This window comes from Octopus sinensis, linkage group LG28 (assembly GCF_006345805.1).
Source record: "Octopus sinensis linkage group LG28, ASM634580v1, whole genome shotgun sequence".
NCBI lineage: Eukaryota > Metazoa > Mollusca > Cephalopoda > Octopoda > Octopodidae > Octopus > Octopus sinensis.
The window spans coordinates 12,048,932-12,061,559 of record NC_043024.1 but is presented as its reverse complement, the minus strand read 5'-3'; the positions used below and the strand labels follow the sequence as shown (position 1 = coordinate 12,061,559).

The window sequence follows — 12,628 nt, the reverse complement described above, 5'->3', positions numbered from 1 at the left end:
CAAATCCACTCACAAGGCTTTGGTTGGCCCGAGCCCATAATAGAAGACACTTGCCCAAGGTGCCACGCAGTGGGACTGAACCCGGAGCCATGTGGATGGTAAGCAGGCTACTTACCACACAACCACTCCTGCGCCTATGTGTGTGCGTGTGTGTGTGTGTGTGTGTGTGTGTGTTGCGTGTGTGTGTGTGTGTGTGTGTATGAGTGTATGTGTTTGTGTGTTTGTGTGTCTGTGTTTGTCCCCCCACCATCACTTGACAACCGATGTTGGTGTGTTTACGTCGCTGTAACTTAGCGGTTCGGTAAAAGAGAAACCGATAGAATAAGTACTAAGCTTACAAAGAATAAGTCCTGGGGTCGATTTGTTCGACTGAAGGCGGTGCTCCAGCATGGCCTCAGTCAAATGACTGAAACGAGTAAAAGAATATTACGCCTGCATTTTAAACAACAGAAACAAGCGCGTTTGTGTAGCAAGAAACTAAGGGAGGTAACTCTTGTCTGAAACCTCTTGTGGTCACGTCCCCTGCTAGAAATAGCAACCAAAATGCTTGTTGAATCGATTATTATATAGAAAATTGCAAATATGGTCTGTAAAGATGACTTATTTTAAATACAATATTTACGTGTGCGTTTCCATAAACGTTTTTCTTGTACCAACCGGTGCTGGTGTGTTTACATCCCTATAACTTAGTCCATCGATATCTTTTGCAAAGCCACTAAGTACCAAGCTTTATAAAAAAAATTAAGTACTGGGTGTTACACGTTCATATCTATATGTAGGTACTATTTAAGAAGAGCGGTCCCGGTGCGCGTACTCACGTACTCGCGCATCCGCGCTAGATAGTCGTGACTAGTCGATCCTACAACGACTACCTAGCAAAGTAAATAAAACACAAAATAAATAATTTTTTTACACAAAATAATTTTTTTTAACATAGGCGTAAGGGATTTTTAGGGGGCTGTACCTCTGAAAAACCTGAACCTTGTGTATAATACGCACCCCTTCTTAAGCTTGAGTCGTGCGTAATTAAGCCAGCAGCACCTAGTTGAACAAACGCTTCCGTGCATGCGTAATACAATAATGGTGATGTTCTTAACTGTTATATGGGAATGTAAATATGTTTGCAAATTGTTTTTGTTACATGTTATTCTGTGTTCTGAATACTTTTATTTTAATAACTGTTGCTTACTGCAAGTTATGGATGATTCTTTTATGACTTCATTGCTTTCAGGTTTAGCTTAAGGTATTTTCACACCCGACATCACAAAATGCGTCTGAATAAACATTGCCGGACAGCAAATAGAGACTCGGACATTGCTTAGAAAATAATTTTCATTTTAAACCTCGTGTATAATACGCACTAGGGATTTTGACCTTTAAATTTTTTGGGGGAAATGCGGATTATACTCGAGGATTTACAGTAAACCTAAAATCTGAACATAAAATATTCTCCAGAACCTCTTCACGATCTCTTGGAGTGGTTCTCTTCCATATATATTTACCCATCGGGCAGTTAAAGGGAAGAAATTATTGAAATTTATCCTAACTCATTCTGCCCCAATTTAGACATAAATCTTTTACCTTTAAATTATGGGGGGAAATGCGGATCATACTCGAGGATTTACGGTATACAGTTTGTAAACATGACGTGTAAATAAACACGTAGAATCATAAAAATGCCTTCAGTGAGTTGTTTATTGTCCCAACACGAACCTAAAGAATACATAACATTGTGGCAGCGATTTATTTGGCCAAAAGTTTTACAAGGAGTGTCCCAGCATGGCTACAGTCTAATGACAGAAAGATATAAAAGATGTGTGTGTTTAAACCTGTTATCAGACATGTGTCCCTTATTCTTTGATGCTTTACACCAGTGGTTTTCAACCAGGGTTCCGCGGAACCTTAGGGTTCCGCCAGTACAGTCCAGGGGTTCCGCAAGAAGTTACAAAACTGCTAGAATCGGCAGTAATTTTTAATTCTCCTGTGCAGATATGTGTGCATAAGACTATTAAATTATTGCACAGGGGTTCCTCGAGCCAGTGGAATGTTTCCTTGGGGTTCCGCTCCAGCAAAAAGTTTGAAAAGCACTGCTTTATACCATTTTGTTTCAAAGGTCATAACACGGTACCCTGAGGTAACATGCGATCTCAATTGAAGGCGCTTGTAAAAATGAGGGTAACACAAAGACAAAGAGAGTTGTGGAAAATTTTATTGAAAGAATGATTGGTTTCTATAGATATTCACAATTATTTACAATCAACAGTATGAATTAAATGATTTCTGGTAGTGGCAAATGATTCCATTTCCGTATATTATTTGTCTGATGCATTCTGGGATATTGGGAGTAAGACGTTCAAACTGGAAACAAAACAAAAATAACAGACACTAAAATATAGATAAATATAATATAATATAATATAATATAATATGATATATAATATGATATGATATATTATATAACATACACAAAATAGTTTCAGCCTGACTTATTGTTTTTTCATGGCATGAAACTAACAGTAGCTCTAATCTAAATCCTCTGTGTACGGTGTGTGTGTGTGTGTGTGTGTGTGTGTGTGTGTGTACATTTGAAACACTCCTGTCACAACCTGGGACCTTGAAGACTGCTTAAATGCAAGAAAGTATACTAGTCCCTTAATATTTGATATTCAATATTTCATCTATTCAATAAGACAATCAATACTTCATTTCATTTTACACAATATATATTATTTATACTATATATTCTATATATTCCTTTCTACTTTAGGTAGAAGGCCAAAATGTTGGGAGAGGGGGGCCAGTCGATTAGATCGACCTCAATACGCAACTGATATTTAATTTAACGATCCTGAAAATTGACCTCGGCAGCATTTGAACTCAGAACTTAGTGGCAGACGAAATACCTATTTCTTTACTACCCACAAGGGTCTAAACACAGAGAGAACAAACAAAGACAGAAAAAGGGATTAAGTCGATTATATCGACCCCAGTGCGTAACTGGTACTTATTTAATCGGTCCCAAAAGGATGAAAGGCAAAGTTGACCTTGGCGGAATTTGAACTCAGAACATAGCGGCAGACGAAATACCGCTAAGCATTTCGCCTGGCATGCTAACCCTAACCCTAATTTCTGCCAGCTCCCTGCCTTGATATTCTTTTCTACTCTAGGCACAAGGCACAACATTTTGAGGAAGTGGTGGGTAGTCAATTAGATCGACCCCAGTATACAACTGGTACTTAATTTATCAACTCTGAAAGGATGAAAGGCAAAGTCAACCTTATCAGAATTTGAACTCAGAACGTAGCGGCAGACGAAATACCTATTTCTTTACTACCCACAAGGGGCTAAACAAAGAGGGGACAAACAAGGAGAGACAAAAGGATTAAGTCGATTATATCAACCTCAGTGCGTAACTGGTACTTAATCTATCGACCCCGAAAGGATGAAAGGCAAAGTCGACCTCGGTGGAATTTGAACTCAGAACGTAACGACAGGTGGAATACCGCTAAGCATTTCATCTGGTGTGCTAACGTTCCTGCCATGTAACCATGTAAACACAAAGTGACCCTCTTCACCATATAGCCATACCTGCTCCCCTGGATTCATCAGAGCAGGGGTTCCCAACTATTTTTTGCCTATGGATTCCTTTGATTCCTACTTTACCCATGGGCTGGGACCCTCATAGGCATCCGGTATCTAAAGGCTCCTATTATATTTTGATAATTAAATCGAAATGATAGAATCGAAATTTTTATAATTAAATCGAAATTGAACCAAATTCGATGACTGGCACCTGTGCCAGTGGAGCGCTAACAGCTCCATCTGAGTGGGATCACTGCCAGAGCAGCTGTCTGGCTTCTGTGCTGGTGGCATGTAAAAAGCACCATTTGAGCATGATTGTTACCAGTGTCGCCTTACTGGCACTTGTGCCAGTGGCACATGAACCCGGAACCATTTGAGTGGAGCCATTGCCAGGGCCGCTGGGCTGACTCTTGTGCAGGTGGCACATAAAAAACACCATTTTCGAGCATGGCCATTGCCAGAACCGCTAGACTGGCCCTCGTAAAAGCACCCACTACACTCTCGAAGTGGTTGGTGTTAGGAAGGGCATCCAGCTGTAGAAACTCTGCCAGATCAAGATTGGAGTCTGATGCAGCCATCTGGTTCGCCAGTCCTCAGTCAAATCATCGTCCAACCCATGCCAGCATGGAAAGCGGACGTTAAATGATGATGATGATGATGATGATGATGATGATGATGATGATGATGATGAGATGATGATGATGATGATGTGATGACGATGATGAGGAAATGTTGTTAGGAATTGTATTAGAAAATGTTGAAATATTTTGTATGTTGTAGAAATATAATTAGTTTAATATGCACAAAGATTTTAACAAAAAAATCTTATATGGACCCTGGTTGAGAGCCATTGCCTCAGAGAATTCTGAAGATAAGAGAATGGTAGAATGTATACTTAAAATTAGATGACCCGAACACATAAGCAATACGGATCTATGGCAAAGAACAAATCAAGTTTCGATTAGGGAGCAAATACTTAAGGAAAAGTGGAAGTGGATTGGTAGCACAATTAGAAAAGACACACCAAATGTAGCGAAAAGTGCTTTAAAGTGGAAACCGGTTGGATATAGAAAGAAAGGTAGGCCTAAGAACTCGTGGGGGAGATCAACACAAAAGGGACTGGAAAAAGGGGGACATTCATGGCAGAGTATAAGGACAGAAGCCTAAAATTATGCGACATGGAATTTAATTATAAGGGGCCTATACTCCACGGATGGGTATAGAAGGAGACGTGGGCCTAAGAACTCGTGGCGGAGATCAACTATAAGTGGCCTATACTCTGTGCTGGAGGGTTAAAAGCAGGAAGAAAGAAGATTGGACTCACTTTCTGAACATTCTTGACATTTACAACTCATCATATTCACATAAAACCCTGTTTGTTCCACTTCATTGGAACCACACACCATCTGTACAGGAATTGGTTCGCTTGGTTTCCCTTGGCAACAGGTACAGTTTTTCTGAGTTCCAGGGCCTTCGTTTCCATTCATCAATAACGGTAACACGGAACTGAGTCCGCAATTGCCTTCGCAATAATGGTACATGATCTTCTCCACGGATTTACACTCGGTCAAAGGATTGAGCAAGTGCTCCATCTTGGACTTCAGGGTACAACGGGCTGAAATAAACGAAAGGGAAAAAAACCATTGGAATCGACATTTTGTTCATCTTTCTCTGAAGAATTACTCTTACTCTCTTTTACTCTTTTTACTCTTTTACTTTGTTTCAGTCATTTGACTTGCGGCCATGCTGGAGCACCGCCTTTTAATCGAGCAACTCGACCCCGGGACTTATTCTTTGTGTAAGCCCAAGTACTTATTCTATCGGTCTCTTTTGCCGAACCGCTAAGTAACGGGGACATAAACACACCAGCATCGGTTGTCAAGCAATGCTAGGGGACAAACACAGACACACAAATACACACACGCATATATATATATATATATACACATATATACGATGGGCTTCTTTCAGTTTCCATCTACCAAATCCACTCACAAGGCTTTGGTCGGCCCGAGGCTATAGTAGAAGACACTAGCCCAAGGTGCCACGCAGTGGGACTGAACCCAGAACCATGTGGTTGGTAAACAAGCTACTTACCACACAGCCACTCCTATATATATGAGCATATATATACTATATATATATATTATATATATATATATATATATTATATATATATATATATATATATATATATATATATAACATATACATACAATATATACGACGGGCTTCTTTCAGTTTCGTCTACCAAATCCACTCACAGGCTTTGGTCGGCCCGAGGCTTAGTAGAAGACACTTGCCCAAGGTGCCACGCAGTGGGACTGAACCCGGAACCATGTGGTTGGTAGACAAGCTACTTACCACACAGCCACTGCTGCGCATTGTCTGTATGTCTTACTGAACTATTAAACTTATTGAAGTCTTACATTGTTTTTTCACGCATCTTGGACAGCATTGGTTTGGAACGTCATAGGACAATTCTTCATCCTGAAAAATTAACCAATAAACAAATTAGTATATCGATAAAAATATAAATATGCACGAGAGTAGCAAAAAAGTATAGAAAAGTTTGAACAATTTTTACGATTCTGTCATGATCAAAAGTTAATAGCTTCAATTAATAGAAAATCTAATTGGCATGAATTAATCATCACCTCATAATATATATCTATATATATATATATATATATATATATATATTATATATATATCATATATATATAGTATAGTATATATAATATATTCTATATATATATATGTATATATATATATTTATATTCATATATATATATATATGTATATGTATATATATATTCATATATACTATATATATATATATATATATATTATATTATATATAATATATATGTATATATATATATATATTTATATTCATATTATATATATATGTATATATATATATATATATTATATATTAGATATATATATATATATATATATATATATTTATATTCATTATATATATATATATATATATATATATATATTATATATATATATATATATATAATTATATATATATTATCATATATATATATATATCTATATATATATATATATATATATATTATATTATATTCATTATATATAGTATATATATATATATATATATATATATTCATATATATATATATTCATAATATATATTGTATATATATATATATTTATATTCATATATATATATATATATATATTCATATATATTATATTACACATTTTTTCTCTCCTTGTTTCTCTCTTTGTTTTTTTCTGTGTCCCTTTCTGAAGAAGAGCATAGGCTCGAAATGTAACATACTTTTTCTATTCCTGAGCGTTATACTAATACATTTGTTTGTTTGTACACCACCTGCCTTCGTCTTTTGTTTATTTTCATAAACTTTTCCTTTATATATATATATATGTATTCTAAGCTGAAGTGAAGGCTGCATGTTCTCTGTCGATCTCCTTGGAGATGTTAGGTATAATTATACTAATGTGTCCATCTGTTTTAATTTAATTAAATTCTATATTTTTTGTGCAGCTGAGGATTGCTCTGCATTTGAATTGATGTAATGATTGCATTGTTCGATTAAATGGAGTTGCTTGAAACAATCGTACTGCATTGCCTCTGGATATCCTTGTTGCTTATATATATATATATATATATATATATTTATATATATATGTGTGTGTGTGTGTGTGTGTGTGTGTATGTACATACATACATACAGGGTGTGATGAGTAAATTGTTGCCATTTTATACTTTTAATTTAGCATACATGCATTGTATGTTTTTGATTTTGTTGACTACACAGTATAGTAGGGTCAGTTGGGTACTGTCTGCGAGAAAAAACAACACCATGAAGCAAATTTGCTCTGCCAGAAATTTGGAAACGACAAAAGGATGAAAGGCAAAGTCGACCTCGGTGGAATTTGAACTCAGAACGTAACAGCAGACGAAATACCGCTAAGCATTTCGCCCGGCGTGCTAACGATTCTGCCAGCTCGCCGCCTTCACAGAGGTTAAATACCAATACAATTATCACAAAATGAATTAACTAATGGGATCAATATTGACACAATTTGAGAACAACAGAACTTGACTATTAAACTTTATTTTACTATCTGTGAGATGCAGGAAAAGCAATTGGCACCTTCGTTATTAAACTATTATTCACTAGCATTGACTTTTAATTAAGACTAGCAGTATCACCCGGCGTTGCTCGGGTTTGTAAGGGAAATAACTATAAAGCATTTTTAGAGAGTTATAGCCAAAAAATAGCAAAAAAATGGGAAAAAAATGATGGTAAATTTTTTTTTAGTTAAAAGGTCGAGTTGCGTCCCCTAGACAGTCTGTGGTTTGTGTTTCTGATTCTCGACCCCATGTCGAATTTATCGATTTTTTTCAGAACTGGGGGAACTTTTCAAAATTTTCGCTGCGTTAGTTTTGAATTATGACATTGGGCTATGTGTGTGTCAAGTTTCATCAGAATCGGTTGAAAGCCGTGGTCAGGGTGAGGGTACAACCTAACAGACACACAGACACACACACAGACAAACTGCCGTTTATATAGAGAGAGATGACTTTTAATTAAGATGTAATAAATATCAGTTAACATAACCAGTTGCTTAATTATTTAATAATTGATCAGATTTTTAAGTTCTTTTTTTATTTTACTCTGCTGTCTTTCATGTTAATGAGATAAATTTCAGAATGTTACATACTGGTAAACATGTTTTGATTTCACAGACACGGTGGCAAAGGGTTTTTCCATTCACACACTCGCATAATTCGCAGTTGTCTTCAGGGTTTATCCAAATATCCTTTGGCTAGATTGAAAAAAGTAAACAAAAATCAATAAAATTCTTTCAAAAATTAATAATATAAATATTTCAGTCAATAATCTCACGCAACTACAGGCTTAAATTTTATAATTGATTAACAACGTCAACATTTCAGTGAATATATCACAAGATTATATTTATGGCTGATCAATTAATTTTGTAAACATTTTCAGGAATATTTTTAACATGCGCAAGCAAGGTTGTGTAGTTACAAATCTCACTTCAAAACCATTTGGTTTCGGGTTCACTCCTACTGAATGGCCCCTTGTTAAATTCTTGTTAACCCTTTTGTTACCTTATTTCTGTTGAGATGCTCTGTATTTCTTTCAATTACTTCAAATATAACAAAGAATTTAGTAAAATAACTTGGTTATCATTAAGCTTGTGTTAGGAACATAAATTGTGACTACGGTTTGGTGGAAGATTTTAATTCAAAACTTAATGAAAACAAGGCATTTGTACTACAGAGCCAGAGGCTGTTTCAGCCGCGTTGGTATTAAAAGGGTTAAGAATTGTTTCTCTATTATATATTTTAACCCTTTCGTTACTGTATTTATTTTGAGATGCTCTGTGTTTCTTTCAATTCATTTTAAATATAACAAAGAATTTAGTAAAATAACTTAGTTATCATTAAGCTAGTGTTAGGAACATAAATTGTGACTAAGGTTTGGTGGAAGATTTTAATTCAGAACTTTTGAAAACAAGACATTTGTACTACAGAGCTAGGACCGGTTTCAGCCAGGTTGGTAATGAAAGGGTCTTTTTGATCTTTTTGACTTGAGAAGGATTACAAAATGTAGTTAATTAAAACTTAATTAAAAATAAATGTTTTCTACTATAACTCTAAGTTATGTCTATAACTGCTAGACATAGCAGTCAAATTGCCTTCAAATCACATGTTATAATCTTAAAACAAAAAAGGACTTTTAATGAATGGGATCCTAAATATAGTACACTTGAACATAAGCGGTGATGGTCATGGATAGATTTTCTGTTAGATCAAGAAAGATCTGGGGTTAAACAACAATAATGAAAATAAGATGATACATTGATTAATGTAATCCTAGAAACACTGTGTCTGAATGATCAGCAGGGTGGTCATCACTGGAACATCTTTAATCATGCGCAGAGAACAAGCAACAAGATTTCCCGCTGGATCTCTCTCTCTCTTTCGAAGCTGCGGCCAAATTGAACGGACGCGTCCTCACGGGTTTCCCAAGCAAGCCAACACGTGGTGAAGCTACTCTACGCTGGAACGAGACATCATTTGGCTCACACAATTTAACTACTGTAACTATCTCCATGGCCCCTGGCTACCAGTTCGCCCTGAAGGAAATATCATCATCATCATCGTTTAACGTCCGTTTTCCATGCTAGCATGGGTTGGACGGTTCGACCGGGGTCTGATAAGCCATGGAGGCTGAACCAGGCTCTAGTCTGATCTGGCAGTGTTTCTACAGCTGGATGCCCTTCCTAACGCCAACCACTCCGTGAGTGTAGTGGGTGCCTTTTACGTGCCACCGACACAGGGGCCAGATGAGGCTGGCAAACGGCCACTATCGGATGGTGCTTTTTACGTGCCACCGACACGGAGGCCAGTCGGGGCGGCGCTAGCAACGACCACGTTCGGATGGTTCTCTTACCTGCCACCGGCACTGGTATGTTTGTATATTATTGCGAATCCAGAAAAATAAATATTATTTATGCTGTTGAAGATATTCGAAGTCTTGATTTTCCTTCGACAAATAATTTAATGTAACGGGATAAGACCGACACCCCTCAAGTGTTCCAGACCTTGCATCATGTTACATGGTCAGCCAGGAAGCTGTCCTGACCCCAATTGTCTGCTGTAGTATGGTTACTATGGCTGGATGCTCTTCCTAATACCAATGTCCTAAAAACAATACAAATAACCTAAAACATAAGGCAGAATGGTCTTACCTGTTTTGGTTCATCGTTAACAAAACAAATTTTGCATTTGCTTTGAGCAACACACGATCCATTCAGTGCACGATAGAAATTATCCTTACACGCGCAAGAATTCACCTTGCATGTTGACTTTCCAAACATATTAGAACAGGAATGTTCACAGTATTCTTCTTTCCAGATTTCATTCTCCTTACAGTCTGAAATATAAATATAAAATGAATGAAATATAAATATAAAGTGAATGTCTGTCTGTGTGTGTGTGTCTTCTAGGATCTCGGGCATCCTCCATCTGACTGCGCTCAAATTTGATATGTAGATACCGACGGTATCAGGGCGTGTTAAAGGCGGCGAGCTGGCAGAAACGTTAGCAACCCGGGCGAAATGCTTAGCAGTATTTCGTCTGCCGCGACGTTCTGAGTTCAAATTCCGCTGATGTTGACTTTGCCTTTCATCCTTTCGGGGTCGATAAATTACGTACCAGTTACGCACTGGGGTCGATGTAATCGACTTAATACCTATGTCTGTCCTTGTTTGTCCCCTCTATGTTTAGCCCCTTGTGGGTAGTAAAGAAATAGGTATCAGGGTGTGTATAAGTCTTGAAAAAATTACAAAAATCGATTCCAGGCGAGAATGGGATTAACTATGTTAATTAACCTTAACAACGTTAACAAAGTTGAGTGATTAGTGCAATTATGACGCTGGGGATCTGATGAGCAAGCCTTCTTTATCAGCAGTAATCAGCATTAATATATTAGCTTATATGAAAAAACAAATTGTAAACCTACTGCAGTTCATTTCGTTACATTCTTCTGTGTCCATTAAATTGGTCGGACAGTCTTCCTTTCGATTTTCTATAATGCTTCTTTCTCTCACTTTTCTACCAAGGCCACAAGTTACAGAGCAAGGTGACCAGGGTGACCACTGTGTTATATTGCAATCAGCTGAAACAGGAAGAAAAAATAGCCATTGAAAAAACCCTTTCCAACTTAAGAAACTATGGAAAAATTCTTGTGAAACAACGGACTTTGAGAAGGATTAGAAAATGTTTAACTTAATTAAAAATAAAAATTTGTAAATATACAGCAATCTTTTTCTCCAAATTCTTTTGTGCCTACTATGCTAGTTGGACAATAGATTTTTCTTTCTTTTTCAAATTATTTTATCAGATAAAAATCATTAAAATACTAAACAAAATACCTTACAATATATAGTATATATAATAATATGAATTATATATATACCAAATAAGTTAGGGGCTGTGGATCCAACCATCTAAGGGATAATACTTATCCAATATGCAGTTGGTATAATACCCAAATTATTAATACACAAGTGTTTTTAATTGCAATGCAATAAACTTACTTAAATGGGTGAAGGTAAAGAAATATTTTACCATTAATTTATATTACTAATAAGAAAATGGAGAAACACATTAGTTGGTTTATCAGCTTTAGGATATTAGAATGTTGACTTATTTATTTAACAAAAACGAGAACATACATATATACATTAAAATTCAATACATTTAAGATAAGAATACAAGTAGTTATTAAAAAATCATTAATATAAATTGTGATATATATTGGAAGGTTTGGAGATGATGTACTGGTATTTTATATTAGAAGAAATTCGGTACTCAGAAATTCGGATGGTTTTATATTTACAGATATTCATTTGTATATTACATGTTTTTATACATCATAAAACTTAGATCTAAGTTATATGATGTATAAAAACATGTAATATACAAATAAATATCTGTAATTTTAAAACCATCCGAATTTCTGAGTACCGAATTTCTGAGTACCGAATTTCTTCTAATATATATATATATATATGGATAAAGGATGTCACCAGCTGTAAACAACATGAAGTACGAAAACAGACAAGTTAAATAAGCAAACAACGAGGGAAAGAAATGGAAAACAGGGCAAATAACACAAAGAACGACCCTTCATCAGTTGTTGGCTGTCTATCTACTCCTCATTTCGAGCATTCACCAACAATATGAGTCTTTAATGACAGTTGCTCCCATAAGCACCAAAATAAAATTTTGGATATATGGAGAGTCAAAGTTATGTTTTTAGTATGTGGTTATCTTCTACTTGTTTCAGCCATTAGACCACAGCCATGCTGGGGCAATGGGGAGATGGGACAGAGGTGACTGTAATAATTGAAGGTGAGAGGTATAGTAATGGCGTATGTTAGATATGTGAGAAACCTGGTAATACTTACACAAACACTTATCTGTGTTACATGCCTTTGCCTG

At 36.1% G+C, this 12,628-nt stretch overlaps 1 protein-coding gene across 1 annotated transcript in view; it reads right to left on the bottom strand.

Moving 5' to 3' along the window:
- Positions 1 to 2,193: 2,193 nt before the first annotated feature.
- The window catches only part of LOC115225735 (mucin-12-like), an 86,895-nt gene continuing 76,460 nt past the window's right edge, over positions 2,194 to 12,628 (bottom strand). The window contains exons 39-45 of the mRNA XM_029796670.1: positions 12,595 to 12,628; positions 11,145 to 11,300; positions 10,372 to 10,556; positions 8,311 to 8,415; positions 6,012 to 6,072; positions 4,907 to 5,197; positions 2,194 to 2,358 (exon numbers count right to left, since the gene is read on the bottom strand). The exon at positions 12,595 to 12,628 is cut by the window's right edge and continues 125 nt beyond it. Of these exons, the coding sequence (XP_029652530.1) occupies positions 2,354 to 2,358; positions 4,907 to 5,197; positions 6,012 to 6,072; positions 8,311 to 8,415; positions 10,372 to 10,556; positions 11,145 to 11,300; positions 12,595 to 12,628 (837 nt within the window). The 3' untranslated portion in view covers positions 2,194 to 2,353. The remainder of the gene's footprint in view (positions 2,359 to 4,906; positions 5,198 to 6,011; positions 6,073 to 8,310; positions 8,416 to 10,371; positions 10,557 to 11,144; positions 11,301 to 12,594) is intronic.